This window comes from Numenius arquata, chromosome Z (genome assembly GCF_964106895.1).
Source record: "Numenius arquata chromosome Z, bNumArq3.hap1.1, whole genome shotgun sequence".
Taxonomy (NCBI): Eukaryota; Metazoa; Chordata; class Aves; order Charadriiformes; family Scolopacidae; genus Numenius; species Numenius arquata.
Genome location: NC_133616.1, coordinates 26958049 through 26985155, shown reverse-complemented (window position 1 = coordinate 26985155; position 27107 = coordinate 26958049). Strand labels below are relative to the sequence as shown.

The 27107-nt window shown below is 40.2% G+C and overlaps 1 protein-coding gene across 1 annotated transcript in view; it reads left to right on the top strand.

Annotated features, from left to right (window-relative positions):
• The first annotated feature begins 13874 nt into the window (after window positions 1-13874).
• Window positions 13875-27107, top strand: part of SV2C (synaptic vesicle glycoprotein 2C) — an 83367-nt gene continuing 70134 nt past the window's right edge. Inside the window, exon 1 of the mRNA XM_074166040.1 lies at window positions 13875-14454. Within this exon, the coding sequence (XP_074022141.1) occupies window positions 13875-14454 (580 nt within the window). The remainder of the gene's footprint in view (window positions 14455-27107) is intronic.

Below are 27107 nucleotides of genomic sequence, written 5' to 3'. Positions count from 1 at the left end.
TTTTAAATTTAAATCCTACTTAAATATGCAGGATTTTTTTTTTATTTATCAATCTATTTTGAAAGCATTGAAAATACATTTCACCAAGGTACCTGTTATCTGCATATTATCAAACTGTTTTTATTACAGCTCTTTATGAATGTTCTTCCCGTCATTCTTGATTATAGCTGGGTTCCCATATTGATGAATTTCTATGTCACAGACTCTGAAAGTCATTGTTACTTATGTGCAAGTACACTTCTTATCAACTCTGTTATTGCCTTATTCTGCGTAATTATCTGTACCTGGTGTGTACAGCTTTTACTTCTGTAGTTAGGCAGATTTCTATTTTAAGTTTGGGGTTTTTTGAGTTGTTTTCTCTCAGAGGTAGCAAGTTTATGGAAAAACTTAAGGAAAAAGTGATCTATAATTCAAAGACCAATGTGTGCAAATTAGCAAATATTAATTTTAAGACCTATTTTGATATCTGCCCATGTTAAATTTGGCAAGTGACCAACTTTCTGTGCTTCAATTGCCACTATTTCAAAGCAGGAAAGAGAAAATTATTAAATAACCTGTCTGTGTAATTTATCTCAGGTACTGGTTTAAAAGCAAATTCTTGTGCTTCTTAACATGTATAGTCTAAAGCATTTGTTATATCTGTTCCTGTATATCCTAATTCATTTTCAGCAAGAAACATAAAGGCTATATGCCGTCTAGTCTTGGTTTTCAAAACAGAGCAAAAATAGAAGGCACATTCACCAAAGTGACTTTTTTTTTTGTTTTCGAAATTACTGGAGATGAGACCTTTTGAACTGGAACAAAATAGTAAAAATGTTGGTATTGTTATATCATGTGACAGGGACTTCATAAATACCTGGTCCATATTTAGTTACTGTTCACATCTGACATCTTTGCCAAATGCTTCTCCAAAATCAAATTTGTATGAAAGGAGAAGACTACTTTTCTTTTCTCATATGGGCAATGTTTTTTTCACCAGTTTTAGCTAACCATTTAGGCTTTGTGACCTTTGAGTGTGTATGTTCCACCTGTCCTCCAGAGTCCACTGAGGTGTCCCTGACTCTCTCTCTGGTTTTCCAGACTTTTAATGAAGGCCTTGCTGCAACTTGCAGCTGTTTCTTCTTTCCTTTTTATTCTTTACCTCTGAAAAGAGCCTGACTCCATTGTCTTTATAATCACAGAAACACAGAATGACAGAATGGTAGGGGTTGGAAGGAACCTTAGGAGATCATCTAATCCAACCCCCCTGCCGAAGTAGGGTCACCTAGAGCAGGCTGAACAGGTACCCATCCAGGTGGGTTTTGAATATTTCCAGAGAAGGAGACTCCACAGTCTCTCTGGGCAGCCTGTTCCAGTGCTCTGCCACCCTCAAAGTAAAAACATTTTTCCTTATGTTCAGATGGTATTTACTGTGTTCCAGTTTGTGCTCGTTGCCTCTTGTCCTGTCACTGGGGGCCACTGAAAAGACTCTGGCTCCATCCTTCTGACACCCACCCTTCAGATATTTATAAACATTTATGAGATCCCCTCTGAGTCTTATCCAGGCTAACCAGACCCAGATCTCTCAGCCTTTCTTCATAAGATAGGTACTCCAGTCCCTTGATCATCTTTGTAGCCCTCCACTGGACTCTCTCCAGTAGTTCCTTGTCTTGAGCTTGGGACCCCACAGCTGGGCACAGTGCTCCAGATGTGGTCTCACCAGGGCAGAGTGGAGGGGGAGGATGACCTCCCTCAACCCGCTGGCCCTGCTCTTTTTAATGCACCCCAGGATACCATTGGCCTTCTTGGCCACAAGGGCACCTTGCTGGCTCATGGTCAACTTATTGTCCACCAGGACTCCCATGCCCCTCTGCATCTGCTTTCCAGTAGGTCAAGCCTTAACTTGTATGGGTGTATGGGATTATTCCTCCCTAGGTGCAGCACCCTACACTTATCCTTTGTGAACTTCATTAAATTCCTCTCCGCCCAACTCTCTAGCTTCTCACTGAATGGCTGCACAGCCTTCTGGCCTCATTAGATGGTGGAAGGTGGTGATTAGATTCCTCCTTAAGACTTCTCCTCTGGAAGCTGAGCAAACACAGCTCCTTGTATGTCACACATCGCAGGCCTCTAACCACTCTGGTGACCCTCTCCTTCTGCAGTTTGTCATTGTCTTTTTTGGATTGTGGTGGTAGGGAGGGAGGTGGTGTAATCTAGGTGTAGCTACACAGGTAGAGGGGAAAAACTCCCTCCAGCCAGCAGGCAGCACTCCTGCTAATGCAACCCAGAACACAACGCATCTCTCATGGTGGAAAGTGCACTCCGCGGGTACATGTTCAGCCTGTTATTCACCTAGACCCTCAGGTCCATTTCTACAGACTTAATGCAGTGGCTTAAATCTAAGCTATGTAAATATTGATTCAGCTCAGGGAATACATTCTCCATCCTTAATTTGCACTTTGTTGTAACCAGCTTAATGAGATATAGCAATGATACACCTCTGTATTGAAAGACATATCAGAGAATACTTTGTTTCCTGCCTTGGTTTGTAGCACTAGTGGGATAACAAACTCGAAACAACATAGTCTATGCCACCGTGGTAGGTTTACCCTGGCTGGACATCAGCCGTGTCCACCAAAGCAGCTCTGTCACTCCCCTCCTCATCTGGACAGGGGAGAGAAAATATAACAAAAGGATGAGGACAGAGGGATCACTCAACAATTACCGTCACGGGCAGAACAGACTTGACTTGGGGAAAAGTAATGTAATTTCTTACCAATGAAATCAGAGTAAGGTAATGAGAAATAAAAACTAAATCTTAAAACAAAACCTTCCCCCAACCCCTCTCTTCTTCCCCAGCTGAAATTCACTCCTGATTTTCTCTACCTTCTCCCCCAAAATGCCTCAGGGGGATGGGGGATAGGGGTTGTGTTCAGTTCATAACACATTGTGTCTGTGGCTCCTTCCTCCTCATGCTCTATCCCTGCTCCAGCATGGGGTTTCTCCCACAGGAGACAGCCCTCCACAAACTTCTCCAACATAAGTCCTTCCCACAGGCTGCAGTTCTTCACAAACTGCTGCAGCGTGGGTCCTTTTCATGAAGTATAGTCCTTAAGGAATGGACTGCTCCAGTTTTATTCTACCTGGGGTGACAAGTCCTACCAGCAAATCTGTTCCTGTGTGGGCTCCTCTTTCCACAGGTTCACAGGTCCTGCCAGAAGCCTGCTCCAACGTGGGCTTCCCATGGGGACACAGCCTCCTTCTGGCACATCCACCTGCTCTGGTGTGGGATCCTCCATGGGCTGCAGGTGGATATCTGCTCCACCATGGACCATCATGGGTTTCAGGGGGATAGCCTGCCTCACCATGGTCTTCACAATGGGCTGAAGGGCAAGTGGTGCTACAGCATTGATAGATAAGGGGAGACCAACAGACATCATTTACCTGGACTTAGGCAAAGCGTTTGACACTGTCCCACATGACATCCTGGTCTCTAAATTGGAAAGGCTTGGATTTGATAGATGGACCACTCGGTGGATAAAGAACTGGCTAGGCGGCCACACTCAAAAAGTGGAAGCCAGTGATGAGTGGCGTTCCTCAGGGGTCAGTACTGGGACAGGTGCTGTTTAACATCTTTGTCAGAGACATGGACAGTGGGATTGAGTGCACCCTCAGCAAGTTTCCCAACACCACCGAGCTGTGTGGTGTGGTCAACGTGCTGGAGGGAAGGGACGCTATCCAGAGGGACCTGGACATGCTTGAGATGGACCTGTGAGAACCTCATGAAATTCAACCAGGCCAAGTGCAAGGTCCTGCACCTGGGTCATGGCAATCCCAAGCACAAATACAGGCTGGATGGAGAATGAATTGAGAGCAGCCCTGAGGAGAAGGACTTGGGAGTGCTCGTGGATGAGAAGCTTGATATGAGCTGTCAATGTGCGCTGGCAGCCCAGAAAGCCAAGTGTATCGTGGGCTACACCAAAAGAAGTGTGGCCAGCAGGTCGCGGGAGGTGATTCTGCCCCTCTACTCTGCTCTCATGAGAGCCTCCATGGAGTACTGTGTCCGGCTGTGGTGTCCTCTTAAGAAGTTCACTCTCTTAAGAAGTTTGAAGCCCAAGAGGAACACCATCAGGACACTAAATTTTAAGAAAGCGAACTTCCAACTCTTCAAGGAGTTAGTAAATAGGACCCCATGGGAAACTGCCCTTAGGGACAAGGGAGCAGAACAAAGCTGGCAGATCTTTAAGGATGCTCTCCATAGAGCACAAAAGATCTCAATCCCAACATGTAGGAAATTCGGTAAGGAAGGCAAGAAACCACCATGGTTGAGCCGGGACCTGCTGGTCAAACTAAGGGGTAAGATGGGGCTACACAGGAAATGGAAGAAGGGACAGGCAACCTGGGAAGAGTATAGGGATGTTGCCTGGCTGTGTAGGAATGAGGTCAGGGAGGCCAAGGCACAGCTAGAATTGGACTTGGCAAGGGACATAAAGGAAAACAAGAAAGGCTTCTACAGGTACATTAACCAGAAAAGGAAGGTTAAAGAAAATGTACCCTCCCTAAAGAGCAGCAATGGGGAACTTGTATCAATGGAGGAAGAGAAGGCAGAAGTTCTCAATAATTTTTTTGCCTCAGTCTTCACTGGCAACCCCTCTCCTCCTAGCTCTTGTATTGATGGCCCACAAGTTGAGGATCCAGGTGACAAAGTCCATCCCACTATAACTGAAGGCATGGTACGTGATCACCTAAGGACTCTAAAGACATACAAGTCCATGGGACCTGATGAAATCCATCCCAGAGTCCTGAAGGAACTGGCTGATGAAGTTGCAAAACCACTTTCCATGATATTCGAAAAGTCATGGCAGTCAGGTGAAGTCCCTGCAGACTGGAAGAAAGGAAACATCACACCCATTTTTAAAAAGGGAAGAAAGGAGGACCCTGGGAACTACCGACCTGTCAGCCTCACCTCTGTGCCTGGGAAGATCATGGAACAGATCCTTCTGGACGCCATGCTTGGGCACATGGAGGACAGGGGGATGATTCAGGACAGCCAACATGGCTTTACTAGGGGCAAGTCCTGCCTGACTAACCTAGTGGCCTTCTATGATGAAGTGACTAGGTCAGTAGACAAAGGGCGACCTATGGATGTAATCTATCTGGACTTCTGTAAGGCCTTTGACACAGTTCCTCACAACATTCTACTTGCCAAATTGGAGGGATACGGATTTGATGGGTGGACAGTTCGGTGGATAAGGAATTGGCTGAATGGTCGCACCCAGAGGGTGGTACTCAATGGCTTTAAGTCCAGATGGAGAGCAGTGACTAGTGGTGTCCCTTAAGGGTCCGTCCTGGGACCAGTACTGTTTAACATTTTTATCAAAGACAAAGACAGAGGGATTGAGAGCACCATCAGCAAGTTTGCAGATGACACCAAGCTGTGTGGTGTTGTCGATACACCGGAGGGACGGGATGTCATTCAGAGGGACCTGGACAGGCTGGAGAGGTGGGCCCAGATGAACCTCATGAGGTTCAACAAAAGCAAGTGCAGGATTCTGCACCTGGGAAGAAACAATCCTCAGTATAAATACAGACTGGGGGATGAGGTATTAGAAAGCAGCCCTAAGGAAAGGGACTTGGGGGTGCTGATTGACGAGAAGCTGGACATGAGCAGGCAATGTGCTCTCGCAGCCCAAAAGGCCAATCACATCCTGGGCTGCATCAAGAGAAGTGTTGCCAGCAGATCCAGAGAGGTGATTCTGCCACTTTACTCTGCTCTGGTGAGACCTCACCTGGAGTACTGTGTGCAGGTCTGGAGCCCTCAATATAGAAAGGACATGGACCTGATGGAGCGGGTCCAGAGGAGGGCCACCAAAATGATCAGGGGGCTGGAGCACCTCTCCTATGAGGACAGACTGAGGGAGCTGGGGTTGTTTAGCTTGGAGAAAAGGAGGCTCCGGGGAGACCTCATAGCGGCCTTCCAGTACCTGAGGGGGGCCTACAGGAAGGCTGGGGAGGGTCTGTTTACAAAGGCCTGCAGCGACAGGACGAGGGGCAATGGTTTTAAGCTGGAGAAGGGGAGATTTAGATTGGATATTAGGAAAAAATTCTTTACCATGAGGGTGGTGGAACACTGGAACAGGTTGCCCAGGGAGGTGGTTGAGGCCCCTTCCCTTGAGATATTCAAGGTGAAGCTCGACGAGGCCCTGGGCAACCTGGTCTAGTTGGGGGTGTCCCTGCTGACTGCGGGGAGGTCAGACTAGATGACCTTTGGAGGTCCCTTCCGGCCTGGACCAATCTATGAATCTATGAATCTATGAGTCCTCAGCACAGGAAGGACACGGACCTGTTGGAATGGGTCCAGAGGAGGGCCACGAAGATGATTAAAAGGCTGGAGCACCTCTCCTGTGAGGAAAGGCTGAAAGAGTTGGGGTTGTTCAGCCTGGAGAAGAGAAGGCTTCAGGGAGACCTTATAGCAGCCTTCCAGTATCTGAAGGGGGCCTGCAGGAGAGATGGGGAGCAACTCTTTATCAGGGAGTGTAGCAATAGGACGAGGGGTAATAGTTTTAAACTGAAAGAGGGGAGATTTAGACTAGATATTAGGAAGAAATTCTTTACTGTGAAGGTCATGAGGCACTGGAACAGATTGTCTAGATAAGCTGTGGATGTCCCATCCCTGGAGGTGTTCAAGGCCAGGCTGGATGGGACTTTGAGCAGCCTGGTCTAGTGGGAGGTGTCCCTGCCCATGGCAGGGGGGTTGTAACTAGATGATCATTAGGTCTCTTCCAACACAAACCATTCTATGATTCTGTGATAATCTGCTCCGGCACCCGGAACACCTCCTCTCATTCCTTCTTCACTGACTTTGGTGTCTGCAGAGTTATTTTTCCTATGTATTCTCACTCCTCTCTCCCACCTGCCATTGCACAGGTTTTTTCCCTTCATAAATACGTGATCACAGAGGAACTACCACCATCATTGATTGGCTTAGGTTTGGCCAGCAGCAAGTCTGTCTTGGAGCTGGCTGGCATTGGCTCTATCGGACACAGAAGAAGCTTCTGGCGCCTCCTCACAGAAGCCACTTCTGTAGCTCCCTGCTACCAAAACCTTGCCACAGAAACCCAATACAGCCACCAAGCACAAGTGCTTCTTTTTCATTGAGCTTGTGAATTCTTCCCATCCAAATTTAGTTGTTACTAATGATTTGTTTATAGGGAAGCATTTCATTGTATATATGTGTTTTTATACACAATATATGAATATATATTAATTATATGTGTATATTCATAGATATATACATATCTACACATATACACTTAAATTACTATTTTTTTAGCTAAACTCACTGATGTACTTCATGTTCTCCACCCAGACTCATTTCATTTTGCTATACACCTGGAATTATTCCTCTTTTCCCCTGGTCAAATAGAAGAATGCTCAGTTTATTTTCAGATTCCCACAGCTGAAGCAGTCCCTCACCAGAAAAGCTTGGTATGTCATTCTTGTTTTTGTTATTTGCCTATTTTCACAGATATTTAAGCAAGGTTGCTGGCTGAATGCCAATGCAGAAACGGGCTTTCAGTCACAGAAAGCACTATATATAGTTTGTTACTTTTTTTGCTCAGGAGAGACAACGCAAACAACTTTCACTGAAGGAGGAACAAGTTAACATGAGTGCTTGGGATTCTCAGAACTAGCATCAATCTGATGTTGAGCTGTGAAACAGAAATAAAATTGAAGTAGCAAGTTCAGCTGTTGCCATGCTGAAAGTGTAGCAAAATAAAATATTTAGGAGATGAGAACTATGAATTGTAAAAAAGGATTTTATTTTCCAACTTTTCATTTCCTGTTACAAACAATAAAAAGGAACAGGTGTTAGAGATAAAAAAGGAAGAATATGTGCTTTGAGTGAACAGCAAAATGCCTGGAAGACAGCCTGGGTCAAAAACCAGGGTGTTAAAGTATCTTTTAACATTATGCCAAGGAACCACTACTCTCTTACCAAGGCTTATTGGCTGCAGCAGCTGATTCCCCATGAGGAAGCCAATATAAACCAGCAGCAGAAAAGGAGGGAGTTGGCAGGCCATATGAGCTCAGAACTGAGAAGAGTCTTGGGACTCTGATTCTGCAGGCTCAGGGATGACATGTCCTGGCAGAAAGCCAGCAGCAGGAAAGCTGATTCTTTTCAGAAAGTTTTTTCCAGTGGAAGCTGAGACTGTGACCCTGTATTTCCTCCTGAAATGTAAAGAATGTTTGCCTGTTTTATTCCAGGAAGAAAGGAAAAACACTTAATTCCAGTTTATGATACAGTTTGCCCTACGAGATGCCCTTCAACCTTCCCACATTTTCCCTAAGCTTCAGCACTGTTCTGTAGCATCTGTAGGTCTAGTATTTGTACAGCTGCTGTTTCGTAGTACCTGTGCATCACAGATTTGTGCAGAGTAATCAGCATTGTGGTGCCCTACTTCAAGATACTCCTTGGAAGATATTTAGACCACAGACGTAATGCAAGGAGGAGTAATTTAATGCAAGCATAAAATGAAGAATGGTCCACCTCCTAACTTTGCACCTATCATTTTCTACTCTGGAAAGTAGAAAGGAGAAAGAAGTTAAAGGAAAATTCCTTTTTACAATTTTATTGAACTTTTATCAGAGATGATTCAGTTAAGATTTCCCAATTTTCACTGGACAGTTTGTCATTTTTAATCTTAAATATGCATTTAGTCTTATTTCATTGTACCATTGGCTTTTTGGGTTTGTACTCCTTTAAAAAGAGCTTTTGCAGATCCTGTTTCTGTGCTTATGTGTCTAGCTGTAAGTGAGGAAGAATTAGGCCTGAGATCAAAAACACTGCAAGAAAAGAATTCGTAGAGTTATTTGGTTTTGGCGATACTTTAAAGCCCGAAGAGGCACTTAAAGATAGTCTTCTTTGTTTACGGCTGATGTACACAGGAAAAATGAACACGCTTTCAGGGGAAAATGTCCTTTTTTTCTGATAAAGGTTATCAAATTTCAAGCAAAAACAACTTAAAAGGAATTCCTCTGGTTTTATTCTAATAGGTTATTTTAACTAATTCTATTAGTTAAATAGTTTATGAAACGCTGGGCTGGTAGATCATACAGTGCAGAGAGAGAAACAGTTATCTATGCTGGTTTGACGAGAAAGGAAAGGAATAAAACTGGAAGGAGGAGACTGCAATGTCTCATGAAACCCCTGCCTCTACTGAGCTCAGGATCTTTGATGTGTACTAAACTAATGAACTCCCAGGCTCATCTTGTATACATGTTTTGTGACTACATTGAGGATGACTAGCGAAAAGTGCTGGTATAGGACAAGTGGTGAGAATGCCGTCCAGACAGGGAGAGGGTTGGGGACTGCCACTGTTAGTGGCGTTGCAGCCTTGCAGTGATTTTCATGTCTTTGGCAAGTGCAGTCTGATTTAGAAGAGTTGCAGCCTGGGTGTTTTACTTTCCACACGAGAGGAAGAAAATTTACTTAGCTTATTTTTTAATGTGCTAACATTACCCAAAAAGAATCACACTCACCAGCTTTGGTACCAGCTCTTTTTTCTTATAAATAAATAAGTACCTCTATAAATAAATACCTTTTATTGAGGTATCAATTCTTTATCAGGGCGTACTGAAGCAAGTATTACGCTGGAACAATAAAAGAACAGCTTTTCTATAACAGTTTTGTGCCTGAAGAGATGGGGAGGAAGTTTGCAGGTATTCCAGCAAATTCAAGGATAGGTTGTGCCTATGCATATGGCTCATGTCTGTGGTGACCTGCAGGACTGCATCCTTTCTGTTATTTGAACTGTACCGTGCAAAAATTGTTGGAGAACTTTAGTAAAATTTGAATACCATTGTTCTTTGTCATGACACAGCAATGGGCAATACTTTTCTATTTTTTCTTACCTTTTTTTTTTATAACTGAGAGTGTATGCAAAAAAAAAGCATCATCTGTTTGTGAGTTTACATAGTTCAGATGCCTATATTTCACCTTGAAATAAAGTCATTTGACATATCAGAGTAGTATAACTGGAAGTAGTTATGATCTAACAGAAGATTATACCGTCAGATGAAGACTAACTTGGAGCAACAGATAAACTCAGAAGAACTAAAACACTTGTATTCATGCAAAGGTCATTGACAATAATAAATGAAGATAGTAAAACAGAAATCAAACCAGAATCAAAATGTTGGGTAAAATATGCATTTAAAAAGGCATCAACTTAAATAAGAAATGTTTTTTAGTATTTTCTTTTTCTTTGAAAAGGAATTACAGGTTCAAAAGAAAAGTAGGAAGTATGCTATACTAGGTCCCCAAGTGTATCTGAAATGCCATAGCTCCATTTGAGTGTGACTTCCAGGTGTATTCTGAAAAATTTGTTATCTGAAGAGATGCATATAGTTAGTATCCTGTGTCATTAGTATTTAGTGAGTCTTCTCATGGCTTTTGTTAAGCAAAGATGTAAGTCTTTGGAGAGTGAGTTTTCTGACCTCTCATAGATTTACATCTTCTTGGGACCTCACTGATTTATTTTGTAATGTCTGACCCTTATTTCAGATGTAACACAATGTGTACAAAGTGGTCACTATACTGAAATTTGTATAATAGAATGGGAAAGAATAAACATTAGAGCTAACAAATAATTTGATTTTTTCTTGGTGCATGAATCTTTAAATGTTTTGGAAAAAAATTTTTGTAGATATTTCTTGAAACAGTATTTTTATTTCAGGTGAAATCAGCATTTATATGGGATTTTTTTTTTTTTAATTGAGGGAATTGAATAGGAATATGGTGTTTAGTTTAGTGGAAGTGAGCAGGCCTGTTGGGTAAGACGGTTGAGTAAACGGCTAGACTCTCATCTGTGCTTTTGCTGCTTTATGCTACTCAGGTAGTCAGTAATCCTCACTCTTACAGACTTTCCAGTTACTTACTTGTAGTCAATCAGTCTAACATAATTAAAAGGGTGGGGAGCTATCATGCATGGGTTGTAAATAATTCCTCTTTGTACTTACCACCCTTAGGCAGGGATTTCAGTTCATTGAGAAAGCAAAGCTGTTTAAGAGAACATTGTTCAAATTAGGTGTGCTGCTTGGAAACTTTGGCAAGATAAAGAGAAACTTCTGTTTTCATACTCAGTACATCTTTCTGTCTGCCCAGGCAGAAATTGGGCTTGGTCTATGTGCAGGTTTTTGCTGGCAGAGTTATGCTGTTAATGAGTTTGAACAGATGTAATTCCTTATTGACATACCTGGTCTATCATAACCTACAGGGTAAGCCCAGTTGCTTTTGCAAATTTGTGTTTTTAAAGTCAGCTGAACGCACGAGGTAGGTGTACTATAGGAGTGCAAAGCACGGTTTTGACAGCGTTGGCAAAACACTTTGACTTTATGTTCATTCAGTATTCATAAACTTCTGCTGTCTTCTGTCCATAGACATACCCTATAGTAAAATGGAATTAAACAACTAAAAATCCTTAAAAGAATACTGTACTCACTGGAAAAAAAAAAAACCCAACAAACCAAACAAAACCAACAAACAGTAATTTAAGAATTAGAAGAATTCAGAGTTTAGGTTAAATAGGGTGCATGCGTACTCTAAAATAATCTAAAACAGTCAAAATCTAGGAATGCTTTGTAATCATTAACCCTCAGAAGAGTACCTGTTAAGGGTGCATGAAGTTCTTGAAAGCATTTGTAGAAGAATACAGCAGCCCCCATGAATGTTGTTCATCATGTTCAATAACAGCTGACAGATATTGTAGTCACACACAGGTAACAGTAAGGACCAGATGCCTAATTCCGTGCAAAAAGAATAACTTCAAAGGAGCCCCTTGAAAACTGAAAAGGTGTAATTAGAGAAACTGCCTTAACATAAAAGATTCACCAGGGTGACCTACTTAGAAGGATCGTCATGTACCTAAAATCAGGCTACAATTTTCAGTCATAAATATTACATCCTGGCTTTTTTAAGGCTGCATTTCTCTTCCAGTAAATGCTTCGGTTTGCATTGAATAGTTGAATAGTGCCATCACATCTGATTTCTTTGAGAAACATCCAGAGTCTATGAAATTAGTCTAGAGGAAGGGACTAAAAATAAAGACATTTTCCACTGTAGCTGAATTTCTACATCATCATAAAGAAAACTAGGGAAATATCTTTTAGCTTCTTAAGTCATATTACCTGCATGTCTGTGTGATTTTAGGGTTGGTTTAGTTTATCTAATGCAGTCTGTAATTCCACCTATCCCTCAGCACAGTATCAGTCTTAAAACTGGTGCCTGGAATATACTTCTGGGGACAGTGTTTACAACTGAATGAGTAAAGGACGGCTTCTCAAAGCTCTACCCTGGTCTTCTTCCATGGAGCTTGATGGGGGTCAGTTCACACTACTTTAGCAAGGGGAATAGGAAATTCAGAGATTTCCAGCCATTAATTCTTATTCCTGTGGTACGTCTCACTGCCTCCTTAGTTGTAGTACTGCAGATTTTTCTGAGATTATGCTGGAAAAGATCATTAAAATGATCATAGTTAAAAATAACCTTTTCCCCAAGCTGGAAGCAGGCAGTGTTTTCTTGGAAGCACTGCTACATAAAATTTATCTTATTTTCTCCCAGAGGTGAGGCTTCTGCAATCCTGTTGCAGTGCCCAGATTCACTTCCTCTTAACTTCAGACTCATAAGTAATGGTGCAGTTTCGTAATTGATTTCAGCTGTTCCGACTATGGACTGTTGCCAAAGAAGGATCCTGCATTTCTTCCCTCCCTCTGCTTGCAAGCTGCTGCCATTTTTTTCTACTACCCCTAGGGATTGTGTTGAAATGTCATGAGCAAATTGCCTTGCTGATATGTCTGAAAACTGCCCAGAAAAGAAGGGAATGACTAGTCTTTGGTCAAATAGGCTAGCTGCTCCTGACTTGTGTCTGCACTTGGGGTACTGGGGCTGCCTAAAGGAAGAGATGGAAAGGTACAGCAGGGGAGCAGGGAGAGGGACTGGGACGAAATGTCTTGGTGCTTTGACGCAGCTAGACTGGCGTAAACTCATGCCAGATTAACGCTCTGGGATGAATTCTCTGATGATGCACAGTTGCTCCAGGCTGCCTCTACTGTCACTGTGGGCAGGGGAGAGTGAGATGTGTCCGTCCGTGATTTAGGTATTAGAAATCTCCAAAGCCTGAAGGTGACACCACTTCCATCCACTCAGCTCCCTCTACTGAGACTTTTTAGAGTGAGACTACATATTGCTAAGACTCAGTGTGAATGCACTGTGAATGCATTGGCCAAGTTCAGTAAGCTTTGAGAGACTGGTACAGATTCAGGAATATTAACTCCCTACAAGGTTTGTGTAAGTGAAAGCCTAGGCAGAGAACAGGTATGTCATGTTAATTCACTGGGAGAAAAGCTAATATTTTTAGCCTTTTATTTCATAGGAGGGAGTTCAAATAGGGAAAGACACTATAGAAAGAGTTGATATGATGTATGGTGTATGGAATTGTTTGTTTTCTTTCAGAATAAAACCTGGTATCCATTGAAAAACTAGAGTGTAATAAATTTCATTCTGAAAACCAGTAGAGATATTAAATTTCTCTTCAGAGTATTTTCCTTGTAATCTGGGATATTTCCATCTCTGAAGAAAATCCAGGTTTGTATATTTGAAACCCTGAACTGTGTTGTCTGGTGCTTAAATGAAGGATTGGTATGATACCATATCAGTGTGAAGAAGCAACTAAGAAGGAGAAAAGTATAAACTTTTTCCTCTCATATTTTGCAGGTTGAATATTACGGCTTCACGTGTATTTGGACAACTTCTGCTGATGTCCAACACACAATAGATACTCTAAACAGTACTCAACAGGTCCCTCTGCAGCATAAAAACAATCCTTTGAGACAAGATGGAGGAAACGTACAAAGACAGGACTTCATTAGTGAAAGGAGCAAAAGATATTGCCAAAGAAGTGAAGAGGCAAGCAGTGAAAAAAGTGAATAAAGCTGTTGACAAAGCTCAGGATGGCTACACGCAGAGGTCCTACAGCCGGTTCCAGGATGAGGAAGATGACGATGATTACTATGTCCAAGGAGGAAATTATGGTGTAGAAGCTAATGATGATGAAGGCTCAAGTGAAGCGACTGAAGGGCATGATGAAGATGATGAAATTTATGAAGGGGAATATCAAGGAATCCCCAACATGGGGCAGGGCAAGGATGGCATGGTGGCCTTAGGTCAGCCTATGCGTGACGAATATAAGGATCGCCATGAACTGGAAACAGAGAGGAAAGCTGATGAAGAAGAGCTAGCGCAGCAGTATGAACTGATAATACAAGAATGTGGCCATGGTCGTTTCCAGTGGGCACTCTTCTTTGTGCTGGGAATGGCCCTAATGGCTGATGGGGTTGAAGTTTTTGTAGTTGGATTTGTTTTGCCCAGTGCTGAAACTGATATGTGTATACCCAATTCTGGATCAGGATGGCTTGGTGAGTAAAGTCTTTGCTCTGTCTTGGTGCTATTACAAGTGTTGCTTACAGTATGCCTGAATATGTGTATGTCAACACCAATGCTTACATAAGAATATGTTTGTATTGACTAAAAATAAGCAATCCACAAAACGCATTAACAGTTGATATGGATTTAATGAAGATAATTTTTTTTTTTAGATAATTGTTTTCTTTTTCAGTCAGTAAGTATAAATAAATAACTGAAGTGGAAGACTACATGGTAACACTTAAGAGGAGAGGGATACATTTTGTTTTCATATACAAGAGTAGGCATCCATATGAACTAATAAAAAGAATTATACAGGATTTATAAAGGCATAAGAAAGAATAGATGATACAACTGTCCAGCAACATTGTCACACTGCATGGAAACGTTCCCAACGGCAAGCTGGATGCAATCTGGGAAACACAGGAAATCTGGGGAAAATGCTGTTTAGCTTTTCCCCTCCTTTTGCCTTTTACTCTTCTTATCCCAATGACAGTTCTCTAGCCATCCAAAAAGTATAATGTTTATTTTGAGTGGGGGAGGGGACAGAAGCCAGCAGGACAAAAGGCTGAAGGTGAGCTTGGGGTATGTCTTTTTGCACCTGATCTATTGATGGGGATGGGCTGTGTCTCATTCTGTTGCGTCTCCCGTCCTGTGGTGTGGTGCGGCAGGCAGGCTGGCTGAGTCAGCCCTGTGGGACTCGGGGAGAGCAGCAGCCTTGCGAGCAGGTCCGTGCTTGCCCTCTCTGGATATGCTTGGGCGCAGCAGATAAAGCAAGGCTTTCACGGGGAAGAGCTGTGGAGAAAGGGTGTAGAAATGCTTCCCCGAGGAAGAGGGGACATGAGACTGTGGGGGCTTGGAATGTGTTGGAAAATTGAATATATGTATGTAGATAAGCAGCTTGGGCCTGAAGGATCCAGGCTATTACAGAAAAGGGAGGCTTCTTATAAAATATTTAGGAACCTTTGTCTCTTGGCAGATGTACTGTTTGTTCCTTGCTTCTTTACAGTGCATAGTTCTGTTGCAACAGTCTCATTTTAGCTTAGCTCATTTTCCTGATTTTATTCCTTTCGTCACCATCAATTAGAAGGACCCTAAGACGCCAACTGCATCAAAATTAGATTCAGAATTTTAAACAGCACAAGGCTATTTGTCCTATTTAAATTACACAGAAGCTTTCTTGGTAGACTATTAAGACCATGGCAGGTTGGATTCCTGACATATCAATACTAGGAGTTTGGCTCTATAGCTTTCAATAAAATGGACTGTAGTCAGCCTCATTTATATCTCTAAGCCTCCTTCCGTGTTAGAGGATCATGAGTGGAAACAAGAGCTGTGTTCTCAGGTGGCTGAGTCCTTTGAGGCATTCCTTGCCATTTGATCATTTGTTGTTAGAAATTAACTACTATGCCTATTTGTACAGTGCAGTGATTAAACTTCTAATAAAAGAAATTAAATTATCTAAGTTTTTATTGTTAAGGAGGCTGCATACAAATAATCTGTTTGGTACTGCTTGTTTATACAAATTTACAAACATCATATTTTTCATGCTTGGAGTTGTGGGTTTTCAGATCTATTTCTTACAGAAAGAAGGTACATAAACATGTCTATTTATAGCCACTTTGGAGCTCTATAAGTAATTCAAAGAGTAAAGAGAAAGAAGAGAAACTGAAACAACCCAGAAAGGTATCTCTAGGTGAATGTCACCATGTTAGTGCAGACAGCAACACAAAATACATTTTATAAAAGCAGTGTATGGCTTTTAATATGATTTTGTTACCCATTACTTGGCAGTTGAGGACATCTTTAAACTCCACTTATCAATTTTTATAATTCCTCTCTGTTGCTAGAACAAAAATGATGGATCTCAATCCCATTTTTTAATTACTGATAACACTGTTTGTTTTACCACAGGCACCTTCCCAACAAATTGGATGGTCAAAATTGTCTTTGTTCTCCAGGATGATAACAATATGTGGGTAGCCACCAAATCTCTCTGCAATTAGATCATATGGGGTTAAGGGAAAGAACAAGGTTATGCAACATTAAGAGGGAGCTTCATGATGCTTACACATTCAGTAGCTAGCTGATCCGCAAATGCAGTTCCTTCCACTTACATTAAATGTTAAACTGCGAAGTGGATCTTTTCATAATTAAGACATTCTGAACACTTTAGCACTCCTGGCTTCTCTGATTGTCAAGTTATGAGTGTGGAGAACACGGCTGTAATGCTTTTTCTTTGTTACACCTTCTATATAGAATCGAAATTTGAAAAATACATTTGAAAATACATTACTGCGTTGTATTTTCTAAAAATAGTGTTTCATTTAAACAATTGCAGTAAGCATTACAGAGGGGTCTGAAATTGTGAGTGGGAAGTATTGTCCGCACAGTAGCAAGTGGCCATGAGGATTTGCAGCCATCTGTTAAAGTCTGACACATATCAAGAAGAGGGTTGGGGAATTCCCTGTCACTAGATTTCTTATGAAGCTCTCTTCAGATACATTGGAATGACTCTGTCGTTCTGAGTCTCTGTCAGTCTGAGAGACTCATGTCTCTCAATATTTAACTAAAATTCAGTACAGAAGCTGTTAAATACCTCCTAGATAGATACATATATGTGTGTGTGTATGTAAACGATGCTTGCTGACAAAATCAAGGAAACAATTCTGGAAGGCTTAGGCATGCAAGCAATGTATTTTCATGCTTCAAATATAGAAGTTGTAATGTATATCCCTGTATCTTCCTTTTGTAATAATATAACACTAGTCTTTGTATTGTGATATTAACAAAGAAATGATTCTATGCTAGAAGATTAACATACAGAAGCATGAAAGAACGGCGATAAGCAGTTTCTTTCCAAGTGCATATTGAAGGCATTGCAACACATGTTGGTTTTATCAATTATTTCATAAAAATGATATTACTTTCCCATTGCTAATAGAAATACATCATAGGCTGCAATTCGTCAGTACACTGACATACATACTGCTTATAATCAGCGTAGACATACAGTCTTTGCAGAGAGCATAGCCTTAATTCCAGTGATACAAAATACTCATCATGGCAGTGAATGCTTAGTAAAAGCATTTTTATATGGTCATAACTAGGCCCTCACAGCCATGCATTTCAATTATTTTGCTGTTGTGATTTCACATCATAATTACATCCTAACTGGGGTCTTCCAGACAGGCATAATTTTTTTTCATTATTATAATTCCATAAGCCAGAGGGCTTTAATGTTGTTAGAATACTAAAGTCATGGGACCAGTGCTAGGAATTAGAAGGTGGAATTGGCACAGATACACAAAATTTATTTTCCAGGCAATTTTCTAGACTGTTAAGAAACACACTAAGAACGTGTTAATTTGCCATTGAAAAAGGACTCATTGACTCAGTTATAAAAACTGATTTCTCAAAAATTATACCATGATAGTTTTCTAGGCAACATGAGCTAATTAAAAGCATGTGACAAAATTCATAGAGCTTTCCTGTTGCATTTTTTTTTTAATTTACTTGCACCAGGGCAGTTTCCCAAATTCCCTCCCTATTGACCCTTGTGTGAGCTTCATATTACTGTTGATTGATCACCAGCAGCATTTCAGAGCCCATAAAGTCAGATGATGAAAGTGCTGATCAGGATCATGAACTGGTTTCTCAATGCCTTTTAAGTTAAATAATAAAATAATGTGTTCTTTCATCTCCAACCCAATGTTTTATTAAAAAAAAGGAAGCTTAAACTCTTCCAAGATTATAATGATGTGTCACTAATGTGAGGGAAAGGTTTCCTTTTGCTACTCTATAACCTGCACTTGGCAACTCCTGCATGTATATGGATCCATGTCGACCTCTTGGTTTCTGGCACCAATGTGGCAGGATTGTACTTTCATGAGACAGGTTGTAGGCTCAGACCTAAAGACATTGTTTTAACTCTTTTCCTGCTTGCATGTTACCCCTTTGGTTTTACATGCAGCTTAGAACTGGACCAGTTTTAGGTTAATTCTCAGGGCTCTATTTGGGTGTATGTTTCTATATAATTTTGTTTCTATGTCTTTGCGTAGAGATTGTTATGAAGTTTTATAGATTTTTTTTTATAAAATTTAAATTACGAAATAATGAAACATTCTTTTCCCTAAGTTAGGCAAAGCTAGCCTTTCCCAGCTATATCTGTTCTGGATGCCATGCCTCTGCTGACCATCTTCTCACCGCTTCTTCCATGGGATCTGTAAGTGCGCACCTTCATGGCAAGACACTTGACAGCAACATTGCTGTCACCGTTGCTAGCAGTAGATACAGGTTGACTCCTCCTTGACTGGCCCATGATGCCAGTCTTCATGGCACCAGTTGGCACATTTTTCAGACAGATACCTCCATCCCTTTCTTGCACTTTATCTCCTCAGCACCAGAAAGAAAAAATCATATGAAGGTCCCAGGATTAACCGGTTATCTTCTTTACAACTTTTTTTGCATTCATACCAACAAAACCTGACAACTGGTTAGCCACCCATATACTCTGACTTCCACCCTTTCCAGAGGCCAGTAGTTCCTTATTGCTTCCTGATAGTCTGCCTAGTCTATTTTGAATCCATGTGTCATCTTCTCTAGAAAGTTTAGACCGAATGATCTCTTGAACATGAACAGCCTTTTTTTGTTCTGTATTACTTACCATCGTGTTAAGCAATGTGGTACCCAAGTCCTTGGTAAGGGCTTATAAATAGTACAGTAACAAAACCAGAAATAATCTTTATATGTAAAAGATATTCTTAGTTGATGAGCTATACAGACAGTTTCTTCTGTCTAAAAAGCTCAAGTATTGTGGTAAATCACTGGGCTGATAATGCAGGTATTGTGAATGTGAATAGCAACAAACAGCTTTGGAAATCAAAGCATCTTCTGAAACTCCACATTTAGTGTCAAATAATGCCTTGATGTAGGAGTTTTCTGTGATATTACCAGAATATAATAATCACATTTTGTATAATTTTTCTAGGAAGAATAGTATTGGAGGTATTAACTAGGTCTTTTTGGCTGAAGTCATTTTCAGCCTGGGTCAACAGGCATATGCCTACCACTTCTGCATTGGTTGCCAATTTGCATATTAGCTGGTTTAATGCAATGCTTCTTATGTCTGCTCTGTACTAAAATCTATGAAACATAACCCAGCATAATTCTTATCCAGACAGTTCTTCTTCTTACATGGGAGAAAGCGCTCCCCAGAGGCTGAGTAGTTGATGCAAAGTCCTTATAAACTCTGCTAAGAATATCAGATGATTACCGAATTCTCCCCCCTCCCCATCCCAAGTTTAAAAAACTACTGGCTTGACTGATCTTTGCTACTTAATTTCTTTCTGGTTTTGCACTGATCATTTGAAAGAACTTAATATTCAACAAATAACCCTCCATGAAATTTACCAATGACAAACGTCCTTCACCTGGGACAGAATGACCCAGATCACTGATACAGACTAGACACTGATCTGCTAGGTAGCAAACAGAAGAGGATCTAGGGCTCCTAGCAGGGAACAAGTTGAACATGGATCAGCCATGCCTTGCAGCCCTAAAGGCTAACTGCATGCTGGACGGCATTGGCAAGAGTGGCCATTAAGTACAGGGAAGTGATTATTTTCCTTTCTCAACACAGTGAGGCCACACGTGGGATTCTCGGTTTTGTTGTGGAGCAACCTGAAATAAGAGATTAACAGATTAAGGCAAATCCAGTAAAGGATCAGTCAGGTGGTTAGAGGGCTGGAATATATTGTTTAGCTCAGAGAAAAAAAGGTCTAGGAAGGGATCTGTCTCTACTGTTTGGTGATGTAATTGAGGAGGGCTATAGAGAAGGTGGAGTCAAATTTTTCTCAGAGGTGCACAGGAGGTTGGAAGTCGCAACCAGGAAACTTCTGGTATAAAAGGAAGTTCACAGTGAGGTGGTCGACCGCTGAGAGACATTGCACAGAACAGCTGTGGTGTTGACTGATGAAGGACTGAAGCAACATGATCTAGCTCTGAAGGTAACCCTGCTTTTAGCAGTTTGGACTAGTGCTCTCCAAAGGTCCTCCCAATCCAAATTTTTATGATTTTGTAAGTTAAAAAATAACTGTCTGGAAACATACAACACTTCCAGCTTCATATAATGAAAAGAGATATTGCAGTTGTTACACTTGACTAAACTTTTAAAGGAAAGACTGTTCTGTACTCATGGGTCATACACAGGCTTGTTGGTTTAAACACAGACTAGAGTCTAAATTCGTTTAGGCAGGATCACATAGCTTGAGGTATTTGTTCTCCTGATAGATTATCTCTGGATCTGGCAGAAATCTGAGAGCATGCAACAAAATGTTGGTGAATAAAGGACTGCAGGATCGGAGTCTGAGGACGATTTTCAACATATCCATGCTTCTATATGTCTCCAATGTGTCTAGGCACCTCACTACATCACTAGACATCTTGCACACATTCTTAGAGACATAAATATATGGACAAATTTGGAATCAAATTGTCAGTTCTCATACTGTGGTTTCCCTTTTTCACGTTTGGGTAGGTTTCCTTCACATGACTTGTTGCTGATGTGACAAACTTCCCTTTTAGAGAGATTTCTCTTGTTGTGGATGTTCAAACTAAAGTGATCTTATGCAAAATTTTATGTTCAGTTTTCTTTAATGTTCAGTGCCTGTAATATTCCTTTGTTTTCCTGTCTATTTAGTAGCTATAAATTCTCTGTGTAGGCCAGATACTTAGAGACATTGGAGGGTAGGAGGAGTTTTCTCGGGATTGCTAACCTTTTTTGAGGACTGATTTAATATAAAAGCTAAAGATTTTGTCTTTTCTAATTGGGGGTTAAGTAAATATTTTATCACAAGCTTTTTCTTTTTTGCCAATTGTAAATAAATGTACTTCTAAAGCTTGAAAAAAGGTCATGAAAAGTAAATGCATTGATCTTAATGATCAATTAAGATTACTCCTGTTTGTGAATTCATTAAAACTGTTTTAAACCAGCCTCATTTACGCTACGTTATGTTACACTTGTGGCTTAACTGAAATTCTATCTTCAGGGAGAAGTCCAGAATTCAAAGGCTGAAAACCGGGGAAGTGTAATACTGAGCAATGCATCTTCTGTTTTGCATTTCTTCTTAAAATTCAGACATTTAATAATTTATTTCAAAACAAAATCTACTTCAGGTATTATGGGTTTCACTTATCTACTCAATTCCAGTGATACTTAGTTCTGACAGCATGGTTCCTCTGTATACCATCATGCAGAAGACACGAACAGTTAACCATATATTTGACACTTCTTTACTTATTAAAAGATCTGAATTTTAATAGATTGTCACAAAATTTTCTTTACACAGCAGTGAGTAAAATTCCTTCTGCTGCTGTAAGTAGGCATCTGTGTATACCACTGTTCTTTTTTATTGTTAAATAATACTACAGGTCATTAGATACAGGTGGGGTTTATTGCGTTTTCCTGTATAGAATATGCTAGGAGAAAGAAAGTGAGTGTCTTCTGGCTATATTCCAGTTTTTAGCAGGGTAGCAGATTTGTGATGACATAATAGACCACAAGTGATGTAAAATAAATGAAAAGTAGACTCTGCTACTCTGTATTTTACTGTTATGTGCAGCTAGTAGGTGTGGTCTTAGAGAGCTGAAACTTCCAGGGGAAGTTCCATATTTTTATTATGGAAAGCATGTTGAAGTTCTTTTTTTTTTTTTTTTTTTTTAAATTATTTTAGACTTTGGGGATAGAGGAAGAGATTTGGAACTAATTTTTTAATGTGTACTCTTGGTCATGGTATAAATTTTATTGAAGAGAACACAGATGTCAAAGTGTTGGGTACTTATACATGGGTCTGAGAATTACTGTATTCACAAGAAATGCATCTAGGTTAAGAGTGCTTACTGATACCATAGCAGACCTTTGAGTGTGAGGAATCTCATTGAAATAACAGTGAGAGTCCATTGCACTTACAGTTCATAGTAGTAATAAATCTTTAGCAGCGATAGAAAGATTTGGAAAAAGAGCTGCAGTCATTGAAATGAGTGCTAAATATTCCAGTGCAAGGTGAAAACTGGTCGGTAGGATTAAAATCTTATTTCTTCAGAAGGCGATGCCAGAAATACAAATGCCATCATGCATGCTGTTCACCTTTGGTACAGTTCAGTTCCCTTTCAATGACATCATTACTACTGCAGTGCTTTTTCTGCTTGCCTTCCAAACACAATTACTTGAGGGAGAAAAATTAAGAGACAGATCCTTATCTGTTCTAAGCAGCTACATTATGTGGACCAGTGGAGATGGTTGTTATGTTTATTTTTCTTTTCTGAGGGGAAAAAAGGGACAGTGGAGAGAGTATGCAATGCAATTTTTGTCTGTTACAAACCAGGCTAAACCCATATCACACAGAATATCATGGGTTTGTCGCAAGACAGGAACTGGGAGGACAGATTTGAACCATTAGTGAAAGGCAGTGTATTAAGTCCTCTGTGCTGTATCAGGCTACCATTATAAGCCAGTATTTCAGGTGGGTCACACCTGCCCTCGTTTTCTGAGGACGATGTACCCAAACCACCTTACTGAAGCTGATGCTAACAGGGACAACAGTATCACGATATCAAATGTTTTTCCTCTTTCACGGTATTCCTGCATGCAGTTTTACCGAGGAATACAAGCTATCAGACACTGTTAACTTACATGTTCACTCTTTGCTTTTAAGAGGTTCACCATTTAGCCTGGGGTTAAATGTAATATTTCCCTTACTCAATACCCAGTTTCAGTCATGCAGTTTTAAACTGAGTAACACACTCAATACAAGACAACATGAAATGACAGCATTGAAGTTCATAGCTGAGAGCTTTGCTGTTTGTATCCATTTTAGCACAGCTAAATGCGGTTTTAACTAACTCATCTTTTGAGAGCTCTGAAAGCAATGTAATACTTACCTTTTAGTTCAATGGACCTAACTACACTTGCATACCTTGGAATAATTTCAGAGATCATTCTGTGTGCATTTAGCTAGTAGAGTAGTGTCCTGGTTTCATCTGGGAAAAAGTTAATTTTCTTTCTAGTGATTGCTGTGAAAGGATGTCAATAATAGCTATTGTTTTTAGTTGTTAAAAGTAATGTTTACACTATTCAAGGACTTTTTTTCAGCTTCGCATAGAAGTATAGACAGAATGATGGAGTGGCCAATGAAATATTCCGTACCATAGATACCATGCTCGATATATAAATGAGGGTTAGCTAGGGGGCAGGAATCCATGATCACTGTTCGGGACAGGCCAATTCACTTGTGACCTGCGACCCGTGTCATTATTGTTATTATTATTGTTATTTTTCCTTTTCTGCTATTGTTTCTATTAAACTTTCTTTATCTCAACCCATGAGGTTTTTTTATCACTTCCCCTCCTTTTTTTCCCTCTTCTTCCCACTCTTTCTGGGGGAGAAAAGGCAAGGGGGATGAGCAAGCAACTGTATTTAATCCCAGTTGCCAGCTGGGGTTAAACCACAAGTAGTAGGCCACTTTTTGAGCAAGACATTTGTTGCCAGAATATAACATTTCTTCAGGCTATGCTTGCTTCAGCTGAAGTCAATGAGTACAGTGGATGTTGGTAAACTTGCTTTTATTTAAATGATGAAATATACAGCCTGCAGTTGGGATAACGTATGTACTTGTGAAGATTGTATGAGTAGCCAGGGAGATACTTGTACACTTAACCACTTAGATGGATTACCACCATATGCAAATATGCCTGTACTCATTATTTGCACACAAAAATAAAGCTAAATAATTATGCTTTTGTATTTATCTCCAAATCTCTATCCTGGAGATCATTTGTGTCTAAAATAGTTAAAAATCACTGGGCTGTTTTTCTGTGCACTGCAGGTTACATTCTGGCTCTGCCTATCCCATAACAGATCAGGGATTTTACCATTTATGTCACACAAATTTATAATCTTATAAAAGTGTCCAAAAGAAGGAAACACCTCCCAAAGGAAAAGCCTGAGGGCCACGGTGATTTCACACATTTAATTTGGCTGTCACCTCTACTTATCCTCCCTCTCAACTGCTATGGGATCACTGGATAATGACACATCACTTCTTAAATCAATGTGTCAAATTGAGTTTTTTTAACCAAACTGAACATCTTAAATATGATGATGCATTCTCTTCAAAGTCCCTGTTTGGTTAATTCTGCAATGTAGTTGAGTTATGATCTGAAAGCTCTCATTTATAGAAATGTTCAGCTTCGTTATCTGTGTATTTGTAGCTCTGAATTTTTCATCTTGCATCAACTGTTGAGCTATGAAATGAAAGAGAGGACGTATGAGCTCCTCAGCAAGAAAAAGAAATATTTTCACAGAGAAAGTGTTAATGACCTTCATTAAGACATGGAACAAACATAATTTAATGGCTTTTTGTAACAGCTGAGTAAATGTCTTCCTATGCTTTTTATCCATGGATTTAATCAATCAAGGATTTTAGAACCTTTCAAACTTTGACTTGTCTTTTATCTTATACTATCAGTACTTTGAAGAACTGGAATCAAATTGTATATTGTGATAGATACAGTTTGAAATAGCTAGTTATTTCAGACCTTTGGTTTGCTTAAGGGAATGTCAGTGCTGAAAAGTATGGAACGCAATTAATTCTTTAATCTACTCTGACTATCTTCTACTGCAGGTGTAATTCTTTCCTTGCAATGAGTACATCTGTTCTCCCCGTACACACCTAGTTCCCTTGCTTGAAGTACCAGTTTTGTATTGTCTAAAATGTATGAATGTAGACGTGTAGACATGGTTCTAAATGTATGAATGTCACGTGTAGACATGGTTCTTCAGGGCATGCTCTAGTGTCCAAGATTACTGGTTTGCGGTGGGGTGCTGTGTGGGTGGGTGATGGTTTTTGGTTTGGTTGTTGTTGTTGTGTGTTCAGGTGGTGGGTGGTGGTTTTGTTTGTGGTGTTTTTTTGTTGTTTTTTTTTTGTTTGTTTGTTTGTTTTTTTTTTTTTTTTTTTTTTTTTACTGTTGGTTGGACTCGATGATCTCTGAGGTCCCTTCCAACCACTACGATTCTGATTCTGATTCTGATTCTGATTCTGATTCTGAATGTACTTTCCTATCTGATGCAGAATCAAATTCACCATACTATTCAAGTATAAATGCTTAAATGAAGGAATAATACTGCGTTACTGCTAGAGAAGATATATGAATATGACATACATAAATTTTTTAAACTAGTCATGGAAAAATTTGTTTAACAACAGCTACAGTGATAGTTAACAGTTTGTCCAGGACACTGTTATTTACTGATATTTATAATAAAGTTTATTTTTTTATTCTTTAACAACAGCTATAGTGATAGATAACAGCTTGTCCAGGACACTGTTATTTACTGACATTTTTAAAAACTTTATTTTTTCATTTTACCCATTTTTTCAACACTTAGTCAACCCTATACAGAATGAGAAGGCTTGATAGGAGGGACTGATACAAATGTAAGGTTTTACAGTTTCACATACTACAACAAACTAACAGGCTACAGGAGTCCAGGAAGAATTACTCACAGGTTTATTATGTGAGTTGAAATGTGAGTGACTTTGGGAAGTTCTGTACATTTATTTTTCTTCATTGAAGAATCTTAGATTTTACACCTTGGCTAACTCTACTTACTACTCAGACTTCTAGATGGGCACTTCTCCACCACCAACTGTAACATGTTGTTCCCTGGCTCTCTTAAACCAATGATCATTTTACCCAACATCTACCAGTCTTTGTTCCAGATAATGGGAACAAAGGAAAGAGTTTTTATGACACATTATGTATGTCAAGTTATTCTAGCTTTTCTTAACAAGTAAGTTTTTCTCAGGATAAACATGTGATTTGACAAAGTGTCTTCAAAGACTCGCAGAAACCTGTTTATCAGGCAGACAGATGTGTTTATCTGACTTTTTTGGGGGATTGTGGAAAGTTGGGTAATGTAAAGTAGGAAAATGAAGAAAATGGTGTAAAGTGACACTGGCTTTAGATTCATAGTGTTAAAAAAGGTCTGCATTCTGAGGATTAGGCAAAGGTAGCCCACTTATAAATTTCTTCATGTCATGTTAGCTGCACTGAAATTATTTGCTGTATATTGGTTAGCAGTGGAGAGTTTCATGTGAAGTTGAGGGAGTATGTGACGCGTGAGTTTTGTGTGGTGTATTGCTTTCGTCTGGGATTTGTCAGACTTGCTCATTTTCACAGACCACAAGTATTTTTCTAATCCACTAGAATTCAGGGTGATTTTCAGGGTTGGTTCTGAAGTTGCCACTAGCAAGTCTTGTTAAATGGAGATCATGAACGGATAGATACAGTCATCTAAATAATTTTCCATTTAGACATTATAACAGTGCCTCCTGGCACTATTGTAAATACGCAATTAAAAAGCCTGTTTAGCATCACCAGCACCTGCAGGTGTATTGGCACCATACAGAGGATTATTCTGATCTGTTATTCTTCATTCTGACATTGGATTAGTTAATCTATTTCATTGACTCTAAATAGGAAAGCAGCAAGAAGATGTGAAGCCATTAGCAATGGAAGTTTCCTTTTTCATTCGTATGCTGTTGCGTGCTAGGTGAGGTAGTCTGGGTCAGGATCTTTGGGACAT